Below are 23,259 nucleotides of genomic sequence, written 5' to 3'. Positions count from 1 at the left end.
CTAGACAGCCTGTTCTAGGTCTGCTAGCTGCTGTACTGCATTGACAATGGATACAAAATGAAGGATAATTTTTTGGCTTCAATATCTCGAGAAGATGAATCTTTCCCGTAGCGTAAACTTACACAATACTCGTCCCCTCATCTAGAGAGAACCGAGGTTATGTTAGATAACCGATTCGTCCAGAGCAATTCAATCACAGAGGGAACAGAGATATGGCATGAGAGAACAAATGAGCTCACTTAAAAAGCTTTTATTAAAACAGGTTTATACTGTAAGTGACAAATGTGTTATTGAAAGCAGTAAGCCTGAATCATTATATAGGCACATACTCTGTTTATACTGCAAAGACTTCTTAAGTTTGTACATTACTGAGTAATGGCAGCTGGTGCACCTGGTACTTTGTAATGGAAGGGATCAGGATCTATTTTGTTCAGTTGCTCTATGACAGTTTCATACTCCTTTTTCCATTGCTCTGGGGTCAGTGCAGATGGGCTGTTCTCCAGGAACTTATACGCATCTTTAGTCTGCAAGCTAAAGATGCTTTTTGCATGTAGACAGGATTCACCGAAGGCCTTCCAATGCTGGAAGATTTGAGGTACAAAGTCAATCACAGGAAAAAGAATACAATCAAGGTGAAATTATTTCTGCAACTGAATATTTTCTCATTGTCTAAGTTACCCCTTTTGCTGAGTTAATAGATTCCAGAAAGGTCGCCTTCATGTTTCTCTTCAAGATGAAGTCTTCCTTAGCAAAAGTCTCGTCTTTGAGAGCCTCCAGCATTACACTCACTGATTCCCAGAACTTCTGAAGCTGAATCAGAATGTTTTGGATTCGGGAAAGGCATTTTTGGACGTCGTTCAGATGGACAGGGTCGGGTATTGAACCTTTGGAAATAACATGAACCAGACATTAATTATGAGAGATAACTCAGAGGCTTCTGGTGTAAATCAGGGATTGTTTCGAGCACGACTGGAAAAACTTCTAAAGTGAAAGAATCTTACCATTTTCTATTTTCATGGTTGCCAACTTCAGCTGCATGTCCATCATCCTGACATGGATGCTCCACTCTTTGCTCATCAGACTTGACTTCTCAATGGAGAGTTGAGTCAATTCGCTTGACAGAACCTGGACTGTCGCAGCTGCTTCAGAGTCATCGTCGCTTTTTGTAAATAATTTAACAACAGCTTCAATAAATGGTACAAGGGCTGACAAGAAACCCCCATCATTACTTTTTTTAGAAGTCGCTTTGACATGATTATACAGCTCTTGGTTTTTTTGTTTAATCGTTGTCTCAATTTGTATAATTTTCTGATGGTTGTTCTTCAGTTCATCTTCAAGATCTTTCACCACCTTCTCCTGAGCCTCTATCGCAGTAGTACTTTGTGCTTTTTTTTCCTCTGTCAGAGACTTTTCAAGAATGACATCACTGGTGCAGGCAGCCACACTGTGGTTGTGTTTCTCATATCTGGCAATAACAGATTTCAGATTAATCGTGAGCTGTGGCAAATTTCGTGGTATACATTGACTACACTTTCTAATGCTAAAATGAAAATTTTGGCAACATTTTGGAACATTTTACCTGTCTACCATTTGTCCCACTTTGTCAACAATTTCAGTGATCCATGCTCTGGCTTTTTCCAGGGACTTAATAGCCAAAATGCTTTCATCCTCTTCAACGGCGACCTTCAGCGCAGGCAGAAGTGTGGAAACCAGGTTTTTACTTGTGGCCGCACACTGAAAGACAGCACAAACGCTCACATTGTTTATCCACGTTTCATTCTTTACATAGAAAACTATTTGTCAAAATCAATCTATAAAATATAAAACCTCTATGACAGTTTTGACACCATTGCCTATATTGTGTGTCTCGTGACCTGCAGTTCAAGTGCCAATTAATAGTAATAAATAAGTGCTGTCAAGATGGACAGTCCTCAGAAGGTTCATTTCGGTAGGTTGTGAAAAGTTGTGCAAGCTGGTAAACGGCTCCGTTGTTTCATTCTTTCCTTCTCTGTCAGAATCTGTATGGTATATAACGCTTTTTACAAATAAACTTGAGTAGAGGACCGAATTGTGGTGGTGTTGTGTAATGGAGGACTATTTTAACAATGTCTTTAATAACTTTTTGAGGCCGGCAAGTTTCAATCCCTCAAGAAGCCTATGGACTAGTCTGCAGGAGTGATCCAGCTCTCAGATTTCATCAAAAATATCTTAATTCGTGTTCCGAAGATGAACGAAGGTCTTATGGGGTTGGAACAACATGAGGGTGAGTAAATATTGACAGAATTTTCATTTTTGGGTGAACTATTCCTTTAAAGGATTGTTCACTGAATTTCTTTGGTTACCCAAAGATGGTTCTTCTATAGCATTGAGGTGAAAACGCACAATTGGAGTCTTTATTTTTAAGAGTGTCAATGGATTTGGTGTGCAATAACAGAAATGGATAAATAACATTGGCTTTACCTTCAGCAGAAGAGCCTCAGAGGACCCAAAGAGAAGCTGAGTTTCAACAGCACGCTCTCGGAGAACCCTTTCCAACTTGGGGAACTTTGCCAAACAGAGATAAGAGAGATGGTAGAGAAGAGCGGTGCGCTGAGCAGATGGAAGAAGCTCCTTGACAAAGTCGGGGGTAATTGCGACCACAATTTCTGTAGAATTACAAATGTGATAGTTACAACATGATGGTTTTGCGCAGACGTGTGTCAGTTATTAACATCAAATGTGTGAGAGGTTTACAATTTTATCAGTGAAAAACAAATCACCTTGGCTGTCTGACATTTTTTTGTCTGTAAAGGAAGTACCTGGAAAACAACAAGACTACCATGAGACATCATCACTATCATGAGACAAGAAACAATAAATGAGAGAGGTCAGTTAAAGTTACCTGTAAGATGAATGAACCTCTCTAAGCAATGGTGATGACTGTGTAAGCATGGGGAATTTATACTGTAAGGCACCTCCTTAAAATTTCATAATGTCCTAACATCATGTCCTAACTAACATGAGTCAGATGTTGTATTGTAGCTTTGGGGGATCTGTTCGGGCAAAATGAAACTTGAACATTTCACTTACCACAACTGTTATTAATCCCTTGTTTCATTATTGTTTCAATCCCCTCACTTTAAAAGGAGATTCATTCTGTGCACTGTTTTTTTTTAGAATTCTGAAATTCATGCCCCAGTTACACTTACTGTAATGTTGTCACAATTTTCTGGTTAAATGAACATTACTATACAAGAGAAACTAAATACAATTCTATTTTGTATTTTAACATGAACTAATTCATATTCATTAATATTCTATTTATTAACCTTTTAACTGACTTCTCAACCAAACGGTTGAGCACATTTTGAGTCACGATATTTTATTGAGAGGAGTACCTAACTTAACTCAAACTTATTGAGTCATCTCTATCATCTGGTTGAGGTATATTATGCACAAAAAAAAGCACTTGCCACAACACTTCTTCTAACATGGATGTCAGAAACAACTGAACTGTTTTTGGTGAATTTTTGCAAGCTAAGCATAATTTCTTTTTACATATTACACTGTAAGAGCCTTGACTTTACAAAATGATGTTACTTGGTGCTAAGACAATAACTTAAGTATATTTTTAATAATTTTTCAAAAACATGCTCAACCAAACAGTTGATTTGGCAGATAATAGTAACTGTCACCCCCCTTTTTGAGAATGCACTATTCAAACTTGTTTGTAATTCAAGTATGCTTTGGAATAAAGACCTAAGTTTAGTCTTGTTTTAAGAAAACCCTCAGCAGATTATTGCTGAAGTAAAAACACTTAAAAAATTGATGAAGTTAAAAGTTATGTACGTTTTAAATTTACATTAAATCAAATTTACTGTACTAAATATTTTTTCTTTTATATAAAATATTAGAGCCAGACCGATTTATCGGCAGGCCGATATTATCGGCCGATATTAGCCATTTTCCAAACTATCGATATCGGTAGGTATAATGGCCGATAAATTAACATTTCAAAAATAAAATAAAAACGGACGAAACACGCTTCAACCATGTTATGAGTGTTAGAGTTGTATAGAGTTTGTCCACCAGAAGGCACTCTACACAGTCCCTGTTGGCAACACTTGTGTATAACGCGCCACACATCCTGCTGATCCAGGTTGCAGGTAGCTTATAAGGCAATGTAGGGGCTAGTTATTATTTTATTTATCAGAACTTTAATATATTTCGATGTTCCTCTGTTCTGTTGTGACTATAAAAGAAACAAGTTTCTTTTTAAAATGCATTATCATATTATTTTAGTTAAAACTCATAAATAACTACAAATAACTAATGTTAGGGAAATCTGTTAATGTTATGTTGCGCGTTTCTGAAATAAAAAAATAAATAAAAAATATCGTCCGATATATCGGCACATCGGATTTTAAAACCAACAAATATTTGTATCGGTATCTGCCTTCAAAATCCTTTATCGGTCGGGCTCTATAAAATATGTATTTTACGAAATATTTTTCAAATTACTATAAAATCAAAGCAAGTTGTGTTCCAAATTTGAAGTTGATGTCACAAAAATTGACGTTCTCATGAGATTTTGAGGCGTAATACCAAAAATGACATAAATTTCATTTAATTTAATTGTATGCATTCTGCTGTAACAAATTAATACATTTCTGTCCAAATATCACTTCTGTTACAAAATATGGAACCTTGAGACTCGGACCTTTCTGACAATGTGTTTTGCCAAGATTAGAAAAGCTTTTGATCATAAATTATGATGGGAAATGAAAAAGTATGGCAAAATATGTGTATGAATTCCAGTACCACTTATTAACATTAAGTAACAATTGGGTAGAGGCCTATATTTAAAAAATTATGGGATGTGTTGAAAAAAAAATACATTGAGTGTGGTTACTAGCAACATAAGAAGATAAGAAATGCAAACAAAAAAAATTGGTGCGGACTTCAAAGGGTTAAAATCAAGTATGAATATCATCAATTTAGTTTCTCAAAAGCATTTTTACATCTATTAAAAACAAACTAAAAACAGTAATTACAGAAATAAAAAGCCAAAATTATGTTTATCTGTTTAAAAAGTGCACATAGTGAAATGTATGTCATTGCAAAGCATGACATATTGTAGAAAATAGTGACATCAAGCACTTTCAACTAATTCTGAAAGAGATTTTTGTACTTTTTTACATGTAAAATTAAATAAAGCCAAACTGGTTTATAATAAGTGAACAACGCTGGTTTTAAGTTGTTTTTGCATCCTCTGATATCACATGATTTAATTTGCAGTTGATTTCATCTAAGGATTTGTGGCTCTGAGTTTGTTTTGTGTTGTGTTGAACTTTCTGTTGGTCTCTTCTTGTTGTTCCTCTTATCTTCAGTGATTCTGCTTGTTATCCACAGGCGTCATAACTAATGCTCAATCATCACTTGTAGTGTGAATCTACTTTATTTCACTAACTGTATCACTTTTTCAGTGTTACTTCTACTCTCTTGGGAACATAAAAAAACAATACTAAGGATTTTTCTGTGTACATGTCACAGGGCAATAGAGTCAAGGCATTTGTCAAAGCAGGCCCAAGTGCACATATGAATAGGCCCCTATTGATCCTACAGAATTAGTAAATTAAAGGCTGATATCGAATCTGCCTTTTCTGCCAAAGATACTGGAAAAAGCTGTATCCTCACAACTGTGTTTCTTTCTTGAAAGAAATGATATTCCAGATAGCATGTTTGTTTGTTTGTTTGTTTATTAAGATCCCCATTAGCTACTGCAAAAGCAGTTGCTATTCTTCCTGGGGTCTATACTTCAACACAAAAAATATTCTTAACATAAAACCATACATTTTGTAGACAAGAAGGAGTGTACACATACATACATAACAACACTACAACGTACTAAGAAACACAAAAAACAGCTCTACATTATACCTTAACACAATACACAGTAGTCGCCATACTCTTAGGGTTCATAGATATCACAATGTTTTTTTCAACCTTCATTATCAGGAACAGCACAAAAATTATTCAAATGTAAATAAATAAAGTCTTAATCTTTTACGAAAATTCATTGTATTCATTCCCAAATTCAAAAACTGAGGAAGAGAATTCCATGCCACCATTGCTCTATACAGCACCATCTTTTGTCCAAAATTAGTTCGACACAGAGGTAACAAAAAGTGACTCCCAGTTGACTGACGAGTGGAATAGTGATGTACAGTACTAAAAGGAGACAGTCTGCTGTGTAGTATTACTGGCATTTTTGTAACAATAATTTTCCTAACAAAGTTAACAATACTATAATTAAGTCTACTTTTCACACTTAACCAAGCTAACCTAGTATTCAATTCTCTAAGACTAGTCCTAAAAGGGCAACCTAAGACTACCCGAGCTGCTTTATTCTGAGCAACTTGCAATTTTCTTAAATTCAGATCAGTCGTACTTGACCAAATCATTGAACAATAGTCCAAATGAGATAACACTAATGATTCAACAAGTAACTTAATCACTCTATTTGGAATACATTTTTTACAATGCTTAACAACCGCAAGACTCCTGCCCATTTTCAATAGTATTTGATTTATATGACTGTTCCAACTTAACAAGTTATCAACAGTCACACCAAGCAGCTTTACCTCCGTAACCTGTTCTATTACAATCCCCCCCACACACAGACTCAACACAGGCGAATCGTCTAACAAATATTTAGAACCCAGCACCATACATTTACTTTTCTCTGCATTAATCACCATATTATTGTCCCTAAACCAATTTTCAATTAGTCTCAGTTCAGCCTGTAAAACACTATTAAGTTCAACTAGGGTTTGCGCGGACGTATAAATTGTGGAGTCATCTGCATATAGAGCGATGGTGGAATTCTCTAAAACAAAAGGCAAATCATTTGTGAAGATAGAAAATAAAAGCGGCCCAAGGCAGCTTCCTTGTGGCACACCACAATCAAGAGTCTGTATATCAGAATCACTCCCATTAAATGTAACAGTAAATTCCCTATTGGCAAGATAACTTTGAAACCATTCAATAGCAGATTTTTCAAAACCATAACAAATTAACTTATCCAACAAAATTTCATGATCAAGTACATCAAAAGCAGCACTCAAATCTAACAATACTGTTCCAACAATCTTTTTATTATCAATATCTTTTATCCAGTCATCAGTAATCTGAGCTAAAGCTGTTGTTGTAGAGTGCTCCTTTCTATATGCATGCTGATAAACAGAATGTAACTCATTTCTACTAAAATACAAACTAGTTTGTTCAAAAACAATTCTTTCCATAATCTTGCTCAGAATAGATAAGATACTAATAGGTCTACTATTTTTACCCGAAAGTGGTTCTTTATTATTCTTTATGAGTGGCGTAATTTTAGCTACTTTCCAACTTGAAGGACAGATACCTTTTTCTAGACTTAGATTTATTATATAGCTTATAGGCATAGCAATTACATCAGCTACAATTTTCAGTAATTTTGCATCAAAGTTATCAGCACCTGGTGGTTTCTCTTTAATTCCTTTTAATAAATTCTCAACAGTAGTAGAACTTACTCTTTCAAAAACAAATTTGCATGTTTTATTTCCCATTATTCTATTACATATTGTACCATTATTAAAATAACTTTTCTGTTTCAGATTCATACCCTGTCTTAGCGTTGAAACTTTTTTCTTGAAATAAGAACTAAAATAATTTGCAATATCACTGGGTTTAGTCAAAAAGGATCCTTCAACTTCAATAAAAGATGACACTATTTCAGTTTTTCTTCCCATTATTGTATTAAGCATACTCCAAATTTTATTACTATCAGATTTAGCCTCTATAATCTTATTTTCATAATACTTTCTCTTTTTTGATCTGTTTAATTTGGTAACAAAATTTCTAAATTTTCTATACTTATTCCACAAGGTGCTGTTTCCTGATGCGATGGCTTCAGTCTTTGCTTCATTTCTCAACTTAGCATGTAACTTTTCTCAACATAGCATGTAACCATTGAAACAATGTTGAGTCAGTGTGTCAATGCTGATTGCATTGAAATTTCATTAAGTGATGTTGCTTTAGCATCACTCTTGCACCCTCAGTTAATATTGAAATAATGTTCTGATTTCAACCACAAATCAATGATGTTAATATTGCTTCAACATTACAAAGTGATATTGTTGCAACTTCACTTTTGGACCCTCGGTTAATGGTGAAGCAATGTTGAGATTTCAACCAAAAATCAACCGTAATAGTATTGAATTAACATTACAAAGTGATATTGTATCAACATCACTTTTGCACCCTCAGTTAATGTTGAAAGTATATTGAACAAAAAAAAAATGGTAATGCAATTGAATCAACATTACACTATTGATCTACATTACTGATGCTGAATCAATTATTGAAATCAACAAAAATAATAAATGGTAATATTGTTGAATCAACGTTAAACTATGATGGTGAGTCTACATCACTGCTGTTGAATCAGCTCTTAAATTAACAAGAATAATCCTTGGTAATATGGTTTGATCAATGTTACAATGTGATGTTGATTCTAAATACATTTAGTAGAAACACTGAACATTGAACATTCAACTGAAAAGGAATATCAAACAATGTTGACATCTGATGTACCAAGTTAATGTTGAAACATTAACATTTCAAAAACACTTCAGTGGTGTGTCAACAAATTCCTGACCATTTCAAAATTTGGCAAAAACCTTTTAAAATATAAATGTCACCTTTCCAGCAGTTGAGTCAATTTATTAAATCAATGACAAAAATATATTAAAAGATTATTCTTTAAAAAAGAAAGGGGGTAGAAATAGGACAAAAGCACTTCAGCCTTGGTCCAGGTGGTCCAACGGTTCAGGTTTTTACAAATCTGTCTTGCGTCAGATACACTTCTGCCTCTTTTCCTTTGTGTTCTCTGAAATCTGAAAAAGAAAGCATGATGTTACTCAAGAACGAGTCAATTCAGTTGCCAAACATACAGTCACATTGAAGAATGTTAATATAGGCCTACTAAACACAATACGATTCACTTTTTTTTTTTAAAAATTGCTGTATAGAAATTATTCTAACTATGATTATAGTACTATTAAATTCTGTTTATTTAATTTATTTTTCTAAAATCTATGAATGCTTCAATATCAAAAGAAAGCACCAGGGGTGTCCGATTTTAGCTCCAGCCTTAATTAAACACACCTGAGTCAGATAATCAAGGTCATTAGGATCAATGAGAACTTACAGGCATGTGTGTTGGAGCTAAACTCTTCATAAAGAGGAACAAACACCGCCGATAGCCATTAACTACATATCAGTTAATTTTCTGTCAAAGTAACAAGTTTATTTTGTAGAATAAAAGAGTTTAAGTTTTTTTCAATGAACATTTCTTTAAAGGGATAGTTCACTTTGAAATTAATTTTTGGTATGTTTTAGCTTACCTCAAGGGCATCCAAGATGTAGGTGTCTCTGTTCCCACAGTATTTTCAATTTTGATATTTTTAGGTCAAACCATTCTTGTCTGTCAGTCATATAATGGAGGTCTATGGTCACCACCTCAAAGAGCATGCACAGAGAAGTCCAAATTAAACATTATTTAATGTAAGTACACATAAATGGCCTAAGACACGAAATGAGCGGTTTGTGTTCGAAAACGAACAGTATTTATATCGTTTTTACCTCTTGTAATCACAGTCACGTCCAACTGATCTGAATGCAAGGGCGCTTTGGTCTGTGCATGCGCCGGAAGTGAACGTGAACGTCAGTCATTGTTTACACAGAGATTTCGGAAGTTTTACCTTTCACTGTAAAGATCTAAACATACTCCTGAAATGTATATATGACTCCCTCCATTTTGGAGTTAAAATAACACTTTTGAAAGTGTGAAATAAATACATGTGAAATACTCATGGAGTACATTTTATCACTGTAAGTGTTCAACCAAAATATGGTTGCGCCATACTCGCACTCGGCCTCTACCTGATGTATTGCTCTGAGATGGAAGGTCCCAATGTAACAATATATAGTTGCGCCATACTAGCGCTGATGCCCCTCCCTGATGAATTGTCCTGAGATAGAAGGTCCCACCTCAGGGAAAATCCCCATGGATTATTGGATCTTCTTCTTCCTGCCTGATTAAATTTGACTCAAATTGAATGTACAGTCGTTTTTGCTGTGTGGAAAATCAAGCAGGAACGCCAATTTTGGAGTCTCCCAATAAATCCATCCTGCAACTTTTAAATACATAATTCAATTTTTAAAAACGGCTATATTCTTCAGGTGCTTATGTCATCAGTCGACCATAATCGCGCACCGCTCGCGCTCGCGCATGCACATCTAGATGACACGGTCGGATAAACGCACGCATCAAGGAGATCGGTAGTTGCACGTGATGTGGAAGCGCGCAAAAGTTCCAGAAATGTTCAAAAAGTGCCCTGGCCTTGAATGACAAGGTAAGGAAAATAAGGCTAAAGCAAAATTAAATAACCAAGCTAGACTTGGTTGGTATTTTTCTCAGGAGATGTTTTGAGCATTTTACTTCAGACACCGGATTATCAGCAAACTGCCAAGAGAACTGTTAGCTGGCTACTCAAAATAAACTAGCAATCTATTCAGTCAGCCTATTTGTGTTTGATCTGTGTGAATTACTTGAAATATAAGACCTACTTTTAGCAACCAAGCAACCTTTCCACAAGGAATAGATTGGTTTTATTTTTTAGTATCAAATCAACCACTTATTTGAGTTAATCAGTACATGACTGATTAACAGTATAGTACATGCGCTAATATTAGTTTCTCTGTTTATCCTGAGGGACCTGCGCCTGGACCCATCCCAACTCATCCTGAAGTGCCGACCTCATCAGCCCTGTGAAGGCCTCGCAAACAAAATAGACATTTAACATGATCTAATAATGTTCAACACTTATATGTAAGATCTAAATCCACAGAAAAGATCTTTTGCACTGATAAGAAAAAAAGCAAGCTTGTAGCGCCGGCACGATAGCAACCCAGGCTGGTTATGCAAGCTTGACTTTGCTTAAAGTGCAGTGCAATTGTGAAAATTTTGAGGTAAAATCAAGTGTCATCAACAGGCCTGTACAGGAACCGCTGGCAGCGAGCAATCAAATTATTACATTTCTAAACAACAACCACTCAGTTTTATCACAGACAGGTCCAAGACATAGAAAGGACGAATCTACCAAATGCCTGTTTAGTGTGAAATATCCTTTTAAGGATGCCAGCCAATCCCCCAAAGACTCCTCCCTCTGTTCTTTGACAATCGTTTTTTTATGTCTCTCATTTCCAAACATTTTTAAAGAGGCGCCAGGTTATAAGTTCCCTTTGCTGAGACCAACAACTGCACTGCTCAGAAGTCCATTACTCTTACAGGTAACTTTTACTGACATGCTTCCTCCATCATTGTTGTAGTGATTCTTGTCTCAGTTTTTTTTTTTTCCCAGGCAGACACTAATAACTTTACAGACTAAGAAGAGTGAAGATGGATTGCAGAAGAGGAATGAGGGAATTCATTAAGGAAGGTGAGTAAAAGTTAATGAATTGTTTTTGACCAAGAAAGTGCAAATCAAAAAATAGTGTAGTATTTACATGCTTAATGTCGTGGTATTTGCCACAAGCCTGTGCCAAACCATCATTTAGTATTACATTTGTAATTCTACAGATGCGATGCTCGAAGTGGTAGACTTGGTAGAAGTGATGGAGGAAAATCAACTCGGCTTCTTTCAGGACCTTCTTCCCTCGGGAAAGCGTACGGCTTTGCTCTACCATCTCTCCTATCTCTGTGTGGCTAAGTTCCCCAAGTTGGAGAGGGTTCTCCGAGAGTGTGCTCTTGAAACGCAGAATCTCTTTGCCTCCTCTGAGGCTCTTCTGCAGAAGGTAAAGTCAAAAGTCTTCTGACTTTTCTTTTATTGAAGTAAAACTTTAAGAGTTTTTAAAATCTTAAAATAAGCTGATATAATCAACAGTAGGAATCGAGGATAGATTTGTATTGAATTTGAATTCAGGTAAAAAACAAGAATTTCAAGGTGAATTGAAATGCATTGAAATGAATAGAAATAACAGGGTAGCTTTTAATAATGTAGCCTATTTAATAAACGTATGCATTTCACTGTAATTATTAACTTGAAATGTAATTTAGGAATTCTTTTGAATATAATACACATCTGATATGCAAAATAAAGTTGTTTTTATTTAACTCTGTTCGACTTTTTGTCTTGTGGTGGAGATAAGGTTAATGATAGTTATATCATAAAATATTTATGATAAATGTTTGATATGATGGTACACATTATTGAAGTATGTGATGCTGTTGCCCATGATTTACAGTATATCTCATTACATTCTAAGACTCTTTGGTTGTGTTGAGAAATTTATATTTGAATTAATATTAATGCTTATTTAAAATTTTGGATGGATTTCCCCAACCACCCGCATATTTTTGCTTCAAATGGCGAAATTCACCAAAAGGTCATGATTTTGGGGCACTATTAATTTTGTATTTTGTTTGTACAATAAAAATGGAACTTAAAGGAGTAGTTCACTTTAAAAAAAAATTTGCTGATAATTTACTCACCCCCATGTCATCCAAGATGTCCATGTCTTTCTTTTTTCAGTCGAAAAGAAATTAAGGTTTTTGATGAAAACGTTACAGGATTTTTCTCCATATAATGGACTTCAATGGGAACCAAATGGTTCAACGTCCAAATGAGAGTTTAAGTGCAGCTTCAAAGGGCTTTAAACGACACCAGACGATGAATAAGGGTCTTATCTAGCGAAACAATCGCTCATTTAAAAAAATAAATAACAAATTTTAAGTTTTATAAGCTCAAATGCTCGCCTTGCTTTGTTCTGTGATGAACGTTTGTGACTCTCCTGTTCAAACTTGTTCATCAAAATGAACAAATCTTTTTCGAGTCATGACTCTGGGGATCCAAGATAAGACCCTTATTTATCGTCTGGTGTTGTTTAAAGCCCTTTGAAGCTGCACTAAAACTCTCATTTGGACCTTGAACGGTTTGGTTCCCAATGGAATCTATTATATAGAGAAAATCCTGGAATGTTTTCATCAAAAACCTTAATTTCTTTTCGACTGAAGAAAGAAAGACGCAGACATCTTGGATGACATGGGGGTGAGTAAATTATTAGCAAAAGTTTTTAAAAGTGAACAACTTTTTCAATTATTCAATATAAAATTATGTATTTAAGTTTGCTCAAAAATCTAAGGGGGCACACATTGCAAGGACATAACATTTAAAAAATTCTTGCTGTCTTTTAGTGTGTGGACACAAGCAACCAAATGGTTTCCTCAATGTTCCCTCGACTGAAACTCGCTGTTGAAAATAATGAAAACATTGAGGCTACGAAGTCTTTGGACGAAGCTAAACAATGGATCGCAGAAATTGTTCACAAAGTGAAACAGATGGTAGACAGGTAACATTTTAGGAAATGTTTCTAAAGCCCTATTCGGACGGAATTAGTTTTAAAAGGGTAGATGGAGTAATGTAATTTTGCCACTGTTTTGTCCCACCGCATAGAACAGCAACTCCCAGCTAACAATTTTTTGGTTTCCAGAACGTTCCCTAAAGTTTTCTTAACGTAAATAGAACGTTCCCTTAAGGTTAGGGGAACGTTCTGGAAATTTTATGGGAACGTTCCTTTTAGGAGAACCTAAAAATAACCTACAGGGAACATTCCCAGAACGTTCTTATTTGGTTCCCAAAAAATAACCAAATAGGAACCATACGGGAACGTTAGGGGAACGTTATGGGAACATTCTGTGTTTGAATGCTTTTTCAAGCGCCTCCCTCCATACTTGAAGAAACGCAGAAAACTACTTTTAAACCAACACATTCTCATCCTAGGGCGTCATGTAGTGACACTTTTGAAATTTCGTCTAAATCCAATGCACACGGCACCCTTTAGCGTCAATATAACACGCACAGAGCTTTGTTGGGTTATGGGTAGGTTTAGGTCTGGGGTAGGGTTAGGGTTAGACCACTAGGAGGCGCCTTCTGGCCCATATATATCTGCGTCTCATATTGGTCGTCGCTAAAGGGTGCCATGTGCCTTGGATGTAGACGAAATGTCAAAAGCGTCAGTATATGACGCCTTGGGATGAGAACGGGCTGACAGGAAATGACTACGCTATCTCACGACCAATTCATACGAATTCGTACGAGTGATTAAAAAGTGGCTAATTCGTACTAATTCATACGACCTCACTCGTACGAATTCGTACGATTTGTCCAAACCCACGTGATGGGTAGGTTTAGGGGCAAGGTCAGGGGTAGGTCATTCGTACGAATTCATACGAATTGGCCAATTCGTAAAATATGTACGATTTAGCAAAAATGTACTAATTCGTACGAGTGAGGTCGTACGAATTGTTACGAATTAGCCACCTCGTAAAATTCGTACCAATTCTCGTGAGATCGGATTGGAAATGACGGAATACATACGCACAGGGATTAGTATTATCTGAGGTAATTTTTCCAGACTTTTTACATAAGGTAAAAGTCGCCGTAATCGTTACTGACATTGTCCGTAGTGATTGCTGTGATGGCACATTCGGACGGGACTAAAATAACTGTGAAGCTCTGGTAATAATCACTTTACCCCACCTCTCCATGTTAAAATAATCGCGTCTGAATAGGGCTTTAGTGTTACACATCAAAAGCATTACGATGAACCCATACAGAACAAAGTTTACTGTGATTGAACTGATGATCTGAAATCTGTCATTATCAGATATGAGAAACACAACTACAGTGTGGCTTCCTGCACCAGTGATGTGATTCTTGAAATGGATGAGATAGAAAAACTAAATGCACAAACTACTAAGGAGATAGAGGCTCTAGAGAAGGTGGTGAGAGATCTTCAGATGGAACTGAGGAAAACCTTGGAGGAAATCAGACAAATTGAGTCAAATTTAAACCAATGGCATGTCAAATTTGCTTCTAGGAGACGGTTTGGTTTCAGTTTCCTGGCTGCCGTTGTTCCATTTGTTGGAAACATTATTAAATCCATATTTCAAACTAGACCTTCACCAAACCATGCTCTCGCCAATGAAAAAGCTCATCTCGCTGCTCAGAAGTCAAACCTGAAAAGCAAGGAGCACAATATCCATGTCAAGCTGACTGATGTCCAGCTGAAGTTGGCAAACAAGAAGGCGGAAAAGGGTGAGATTCTTTCAAGATCTGTGTGTGGCAATGGTCAAAAACCTAAATGATTAATGTCTGCTTCATATTGTTTTTCAAGGTTCAATACCCGAAACTGTCTATCTGAATGATGCCCAAAAGTATCTTTATCACATCCAGCAAACTCTGCTTCATCATAATATGTTCTGGAAATCTGTGCTAGTATTTCTGGAATCTCTCAGAAGCGAGACCTTCGCTGATGAACACTTCATTGAGGAGAATGTACTGAAGGACATTGTTCTAAAGCATATTGATTCAGCGCAAGAGGTAACTTACACACTGAGTAAACGTTCAGTTGCAGTTTATGGGAGTTAATTTCATTGCATTTTCTATATTGTGATTCATTTTGAATTTCAAATCTTTCAGAATTGGAAGGGCTTTGGTGAATCCTGTCTGACGGCAAAGATGGCTTTTAGCTTGCAGAATAAGGATGCATATAAGTTCCTGGAGGTTAACCCATCTTCATTGTCACCAGAGGAATGGAAGAGGCAGTATGACGTTGTCAAAGCAGATTTTACAAAAATAGGCTATTGATTAGCACATTAATCATTGGCCTATTTTGTTTTTTCACATTAGCTTATGATGGCTGCCATTACTTACAGTATATATAAGTACATCCAGCTTACACAATGTTTTAATACAAAGCTGCATTTAAACTGTCACTGGCTAGCGCTTTGGTTGTTAGTGGGCGTTCCCACTAGTTTTCTTATAAAGGTCATGTTGTGAAAACATCTACATTTACATCAACATTTTAGAATCAACATTTCTTTCCACTAAACATTTCAAAGGGTAAATATAAATGGAATCAGAAAATGTATAATATAAAAGTCAATGTGTACAAATTTGAGAATACATTTATTTTTAAATTAGCATCTTGACTGTAGTTTGATTTATAGACTTGCTGTGGTATTATATGATGAATTTATAAAGCCAAAATCATGATTAATTTAATATTGTTTTAAATGTTATGTTGCTTGTGTTTGCATTGTGTGTAACATGCTTTTTTAAATGGATAAAAACAACAGTGCCATTTCTTTTTTCTTAACAACCTCAACAAACAAACTCGACCAATTTTAACAATAATTCCATTTATCTTTCTCTGACTGAGAGCCTGATTTATACAAAAAAAAAAGAACAAGAGCAAGTTTAGAAAACCCTTTTACCTTTCTCATCAACAAAACGTTTAGCAAACAATCTAGCTTAGGCCTACCACTTAGTCAAGACAACTTTATTTATATAGCGCTTTTTACAATACAGATCTATCAAAGCAGCTTTACAGTGATAACATGAAAATAATACAACAAAGTTTGTTTAGAAGAAAATTGCACAATCGTCCACCTTAAAGGGCACCCATTATGCCCCTTTTTACAAGATGCAATATTTGTCTCGGGTGTCCCAGAATGTATTTGTGAAGTTTCAGCACAAAATACCCCACAGTTAATTTATTATAACCATTTTAAAATGTCATTTTTGGGGCCTGTTTTAAAAAGAGCTGTTTTGGTGTATACCACCTTAAATGTAAATGAGCTGCATATCCTCACCCTGCCTTTGGATGAGGGCGTCACTTGCATACCTATGGCAGTCGGTCTAAGCAGAATGGATGAGAGTGAGAGACCCGCTGTCATTCAGCCGTACATGTTTGAATCAGAATATCATACCTGTCAACACTCCCGTTATTCCCGGGTTTCTCACGTGTTTTAGCCCTATCTCCCGGACCCCTCCCGATTTGTTATTTCTCCCGGGAAAATCGAAACAGTAAGACACTTACAATACTGAGCCCCGAACAAAGGGAAAACTCAAGCTTAAAGGGTTAGTTCACCCAAAAATTTAAATTCTGTCAGTATTTACTCACCCTCATATTGTTCCAACCCCGTAAGACCTTCGTTCATCTTCGGAACACAAATTAAGATATTTAAGATATGAAGATCGCTCCTGCATACTAGTCCATAGGCTTCTTGAGGGAATGACACTTGCTGGCATCTAAAAGTCATTAAAGACATCGTTTAAATAGTCCAAGTGACTACAGTGGCTCTATCTTAAATTTATCAAACGACGAGAATACTTTTTGTGCGTCAAAACAAACAAAAAAAAGCTTCTCTCTCTCTCTCTCTCTGTGTGTGTGTGTGTGTGTGTGTGTGTGTGTGTGTGTTCAATTCTGAGTGAACTCAGTGAAATAGATGAATCGTGGTCTTGCATATGTTAGTCCATTTTTTGTTCTCCACTTTCTGTCTTTGTATTAAGCTGGATCGTCGATGTGACTTTTTTACACAAGCTCGGTTTCCTTTCTTAAAGGTCCATAGCTACAATCTTTTTGACACAAATGATAAAGTTTTACTCAAATAACTGGTCTATTGAGCAATAATCCCCTTATGTTTGTTATTCTGTGACAGAACCTCACACCGATTTGCTGGCGACCATTTTTTTCACTTGATATTTGCATAAAGTCGATGCAAATATTTTTGATGCTCTCGACCGCTCTCAACACTTTCTCTGGCGACTGTCAATCCCACAATGCAATGCGAGAACGTGAAGCTCAGCTTTCTGGAGGAATTAATTGAAAACTCTCTTTCTGCATCCATCTATTCTGCACTTTTTTGGAGTGGCACGTACTCCACAACTATTTGAGGGTGTTCACACAGGATACATCAAATGAAACTTTATAAACTGGAACATTTTCATGCAATTATATATTTGTCCATTGGGTGGCTCTCTTACATTCTATGTTAAAGGGTTAGTTCACCCAAAAATGAAAATTCTGTCAGTATTTACTCACCCTCATGTTGTTCCAACCCCGTAAGACCTTCGTTCATCTTCGGAACACAAATTAAGATATTTAAGATATTAAAATCGCTCCTGCATACAGTCCATAGGCTTCTTGAGGGACTGGCTCTTGCTGTCCCCGAAAAGTAATTGAAGACATCGTTAAAATAGTCCAAGTGACTACAGGGGCTCAATCTTAAGTTTATCAAACGACGAGAACACTTTTGTGCGCAAAAAAACAACAAAAATAACGACTTTATTTCAACTATTCACTTCCTTCTCCATAAGCCTGTAGTCCGTTAACGTAGTGTGATTGCGTAGAGCTACGTCACACGTAGGCTCACTATTGGCCGACGCTGGTCATGTGTGTGTGATGCGTGTGACGTACAATAACAGAAGCTTACGCTATTAAACTAGTAACCTGACTCGCGCAGAGGGAGAAATAAACGAATAGTTGAAATAAATTTGTTATTTTTGTTGTTTTTTTGCGCACAAAAGTGTTCTCGTCGTTTGATAAACTTAAGATTGAGCCCCTGTAGTCACTTGGACTATTTTAACGATGTCTTTTATGACTTTTCGGGGACGGCAAGAGCCAGTCCCTCAAGAAGCCTATGGACTGTATGCAGGAGCGATCTTAATATCTTAAATATCTTAATTTGTGTTCCGAAGATGAACGAAGGTCTTACGGGGTTGGAACAACATGAGGGTGAGTAAATACTGACAGAATTTTCATTTTTGGGTGAACTAACCGTTTAAGGGCATCTGGATACTGAGACAAGTGGTCTGTATTGGTAATTGGGAAGCACAGTTTTGCATGATACTAATAATTGATTCATCATGCTGACTGTGCTTATTGCATTATTATGTTTTGTTAATCATGTTTAAACATGATTCATTGGTAAAGAGTGACCTTCAATGGAACAATAATGACAATTACAGTATGCGTGTGCTTCATATTTGTATGCTGTGAACTTGAAAGAATAGGACACCACAGGAAGCTAATTGGACGCAATGTTTATCCAATGGACCAGAATATCCAGTGCATCCGTGCCAAGCGTGCCCTCGGTCAGGAAATAATACTAGATGCAATGGGTTGAGTCGGGAGAGGCAAACAGATCTATCTGTGCGTCCCCGAACTGGTCCCAAATCAGCTGCACCGACTGGGGATGGAGTCGCCATTCTCCAGGGAGGGGCTGAAGCCGCGAGAGCTCGCCGGCTGCACAGTTCAGGACTCCGGGAATATAAATGGCATGAAGCAACCTCAGATGCTTCTGACTCCATATGAGGAGGTGGAATGCGGTAATACATACGGTGCGCAGACCACGTTGAGGGTTGATGTACGCTAGAGTTGGGGTATTGTCTGAACAGACTAGTACATGCTGACCCTTGAGCATGGCTCGGAAGTGGCGCAGGGCGAGCTGTACAGCCAGCAACTCGAGGCAATTGATGTGCCATAGGCGCTGGGGTCTTGTCCAGGAGCCCGCGGCAGCATGTCCATTGCACATGGCACCCCAGCCCATGGTGGAGGCATCTGTCGTTACGACAACATGCCTGGAAGCTCGTCCCAGGGGCACTCCGGCCCGTAGGAAACTGAGGTTCGACCACGGGATGAAGGTCTGACAGCAAGTCGGAGTAACTGGTATTCGGAGAGTGCTGTGTTGCCATGCCCACCTTGGGACTTGGGCGTGAAGCCAAAGCTAAAGCGGTCTCATATGAAGCAATCTGAGCGGCGTTGCCGTGGCTGCAGATGCCATTTGCCCCAGAAGTCTCTGAAAAAGTTTCAGTGGGACCGCACTCTTGCCCTGGAACTCTTTCAGGCAAAAGCCAGCAGTGACTGCGTGCACGCTCGCTCGTAAGCTGCGCGGACATGGCGACCGAGCCAATATCCATACCGAGAAAAGAGATCCTCTGCACAGGGAAAAGTTTGCTCTTCTCCCAGTTGACCTGAAGGCCCAGACGAGCTAGGTGCCAGAGCACTAGGTCCCTGTGTTCGTAAACCTGATCTCGAGAGTGAGCAAGGATCAGCCAGTCATCGAGCTCGTTCAGGATGCTAACCCCGTGTTCCCAAAGGGGAACAAGGGCTGCCTAGGCAACCTTCGTGAAGACACAAGGAGACAGGGCTAGCCCGAAAAGGGGAACCATGTACTGGTATGCCTGACCCTCAAAAGCAAACTGTAGGAACGGTCTGTGTTGACGGAGACATAGAAGTAGGCATCCTTCAGGTCGATTGCTGCAAACCAATCCTAGGGCAGCACACATTCGAAAATGCGTTTGGTGGTGAGCATCTTGAACGGCAGCCTGTGAAGGGAGCGGTTCAGAACACGCAGAGCCAGGATTGGCCATAACCCACCGGTTTTCTTCGGGACAATGAAGTACGGGCTGTAGAAGCAGGACCTCATTTCGGCTGGAGAGACAGTCTTGATCACACCCTTCGCCAGCAGGGTAGCAAACTAGACCCAGACGTGGACTCGTGCTCGGAGATGCCAGGGGAAGGAGTGGCCCAGCTACCAACTCTGAGTCCCATCTCTGAGCGGCTCATCTCAAGAGTGCCGCAGTGCCTCCGCCTCTGGAATGGGCACTGGCTCTCCCTCCAGCTCTGGAATGGGCACTGGCTCTGCCTCCGGCTCTGGAACGGGCACTGGCTCTGCCTACGGCTCTGGAATGGGCACTGACTCTGCCGTGAAACAGTCTCTGACTGGGCAGACGGGACGTGAAAAGTCTCTGACTGGGCCGACGGGCTGTGTCTCTTCCTTCTCCGGACCCCCGGACTCAGGACCACCGGAACCAGGGCTACTGGAACAGGGACCACCGGAAGAGGGACCACCAAAAACAGGGATCATCTCCCGACTACATCCTCCTCTGTGACCTCCGCGGGTCTGGCGAAACTTAACCAACCGGGTCCCCTTAAAAAATTCCCTTCTCTCCTGCTCGGAGGCTGGGGAAGAGATGTTACAAAACATACCGCTGGATTCATGTTGATTGAGTCCTTCTGTCACAAAACACACACAGGGAACAGAAAATCCAAATGCAATAAATTAATTTAAATAAGGGTAATCTAAAATCGTAGTCCTCCAGGCATGGGTCCAAATCCAAATAATCAATCCAAATATAAGAGCAAGAACCAGGCAGAACGGGCATCAGAAGTGTGGGGAAAATATACAAGGGCTCTGAACAGACAGGGTATAAATACACAGATACTAACAGGGTGAGTAAAAACAGCTGCCTGCGATAATCAATGATGACGGGAAACAGTTGAGTGCAATGAACAGTGATAGGTACAGACAAGGATTGTGGGGAATGCAGTTCCAGAGTGAATGGTGACAGTACGGGGAAAGAGACCTCTAGTGGACACTAAGGGAAACAAAAACCAGAAACTGTGACAGTTTCGCTTGATAAGACACTTAGGGGCCATTTAAACCTGGCCATTTCATGTGTTTTCTGTGATCGGATAGCTATCCGATCGTGAAAATACCAGGTGTAAATGCCCCCCGAAACGCATTTGAGACGGATTTGAATCCGATCGCTCAAACCACTTCAGGAGGTGGTCTGGGCCGCATTCCAGACGAACCTGGACATGTGTAAATGCATCTGGTTGTTGAAACCACATATGTAAATTTTACTACTCCCAAAAATGCTAAAAAATAAAAGCGTGAGAGCGTGTTATAGGGTATATGTCATGTTATTTTAGTCAGATATGACGATGCTACTGCGACACGCATCACCTCAGATGAGCAGCTGACCACCTATCATGCCAACATGCCGCAATCTATCGCAAATCAAAGTCGCAGATGCTTAACACTACCATCTTCAATAAAAGTAAAGAAACAAAATCTTAACAGGGCTGTTGCCGCTGTCTCTTATTGCTGTCTTTGCTAATTTTGAAATTAGCCGATGATCAATAAAATTCAGCTCTTATCTGTTGCTTTCGGTGACATGCACTTTATTAAATCTGCATATAGCGCGGGAATTGAAGATCGGATTTATATCCGTTTCGCAAAAACACATTTACGTGACCAGGGGTAAATAGAATCGTTAAGATAAATCAGAAAGCTATCCGATCTGAGAAACTGCATGAAGTGGCCAGGTGTAAACAGCCCCTTATTCATCGTCTGGAATCGTTTAAAACCCCTTGAACAGTTTGCACTGAAACTGTCTTTTGGACCTTAAAACGTTTGGTTACCAGTAAAGTGCATTATATGGAGAAAAATCCTGGAATGTTTTCATCAAAAACCTCAATTATTTTTGACTGAAGAAAGAAAGACATGGACATCTTGGATGGCATGGGGGTGAGTAAATTATCAGCAAAAGTTTTTTTAAAAGTGAACTACTCCTTTAACTGTTATACTCTCTTGAAGCGAATTCAATCCAGCTGAATATCTCTAATTGATAATCTGGGTGAATGTTTGTTGTAATGTGAGCACTGAAGATAGCAATGTGCTGAAACATCTGCTTGTGCTTGTAATTCACATACACCATGCACTTTTTGCACCATGCAGTTTATAGTTTTTTAATTATTATTATTATTATTATTTATTTTGCTTGACTGTTTTAGCCTGGACTGAATTCACAGCTGCCTTTTCAAAAAGGTTTCTGCATGTTCCCCGCCACACATGTTGCAAAGTATATACAACAGATCTTTGCATGCTGCACATTTGTGTGTATGACACTTTTTATTACTATTTGTCTCTACTTAGAAACACTACTTGTGATGATCTTGAATCCATCATGTGACTTTCTACATTTAACACCTGTATTATGGTGAATAATAAACATATTGTATTGGTATATTAATATTAAATCCACTTCCAGTTATTTTTAGCTTCATACACTGCTTGCTATTAAAAAAAAATGCATGGTCGTAATAAGAAATACACTAGTTTGTGGCTCAAATAAATGTATTTGTATACAATATATTAAATATAAATAAATATAATATAAAATATTTCTTCTGTTCATAGTGTGGCATTATGATCTACATAAGTGTATTTTAAGATAGAGGGCAAATTTGGATAACTTAAGAACCAGTAGTATCTTAATGATCTGCCAAGCAATAAGACATTATACTTTATAAATTTCACATGTACATTGTTCTCTTCTTCATGCTCCGGTGTTGTCCGTGTTATGCTGTCTTAGCTCGTCGTGCTTTAGTTTATTGATTTCTTATTATATTTGAATTATGTGTATTTGGCTGAACAACCCCTGCATGACAGTATCCAGTTGAAAATAATATAAGGTTTATACAATTCAAACAATTCAGAGGGAACAGAGAAACGGCATGATAGAACATACATGACAAAGGAGC

General features: G+C 37.9%; 2 protein-coding genes across 3 annotated transcripts; one reads left to right on the top strand and one right to left on the bottom strand.

Moving 5' to 3' along the window:
- Positions 1-235: 235 nt before the first annotated feature.
- On the bottom strand, positions 236-2,939 carry LOC120473344 (uncharacterized). Its single transcript, XM_039663133.2, has 7 exons — positions 2,882-2,939; positions 2,760-2,798; positions 2,461-2,645; positions 1,580-1,734; positions 1,002-1,465; positions 679-884; positions 236-581 (listed from the first exon to the last, which is right to left on the bottom strand). Exons 2-7 carry the CDS (start codon positions 2,773-2,775, stop codon positions 366-368), a joined length of 1,242 nt encoding a protein of 413 aa, XP_039519067.2. The 5' UTR covers positions 2,776-2,798; positions 2,882-2,939; the 3' UTR covers positions 236-365.
- Positions 2,940-11,190: 8,251 nt separating this feature from the next.
- LOC120473349 (uncharacterized) lies at positions 11,191-16,219 on the top strand. 2 transcript variants are annotated; one of them, XM_039663137.2, is made up of 7 exons: positions 11,191-11,373; positions 11,449-11,522; positions 11,663-11,877; positions 13,277-13,431; positions 14,749-15,179; positions 15,259-15,464; positions 15,564-16,219. In XM_039663137.2, the coding sequence occupies exons 2-7, from the start codon at positions 11,483-11,485 to the stop codon at positions 15,729-15,731; spliced, it is 1,215 nt and encodes a 404-aa protein (XP_039519071.2). In that variant the 5' UTR covers positions 11,191-11,373; positions 11,449-11,482; the 3' UTR covers positions 15,732-16,219. The 2 variants fall into 2 exon arrangements, with proteins under 2 accessions (XP_039519071.2, XP_088983882.1); XM_089127756.1 differs by having other exon boundaries at positions 11,445-11,522.
- Positions 16,220-23,259: the final 7,040 nt, after the last annotated feature.

The sequence above is a fragment of the Pimephales promelas genome, chromosome 25, assembly GCF_988280905.1.
Source record: "Pimephales promelas chromosome 25, fPimPro1.hap1.1, whole genome shotgun sequence".
Classification (NCBI taxonomy): Eukaryota; Metazoa; Chordata; class Actinopteri; order Cypriniformes; family Leuciscidae; genus Pimephales; species Pimephales promelas.
The sequence above is the reverse complement of the archived record's forward strand: the minus strand, read 5'-3'. Positions and strand labels throughout refer to the sequence as shown.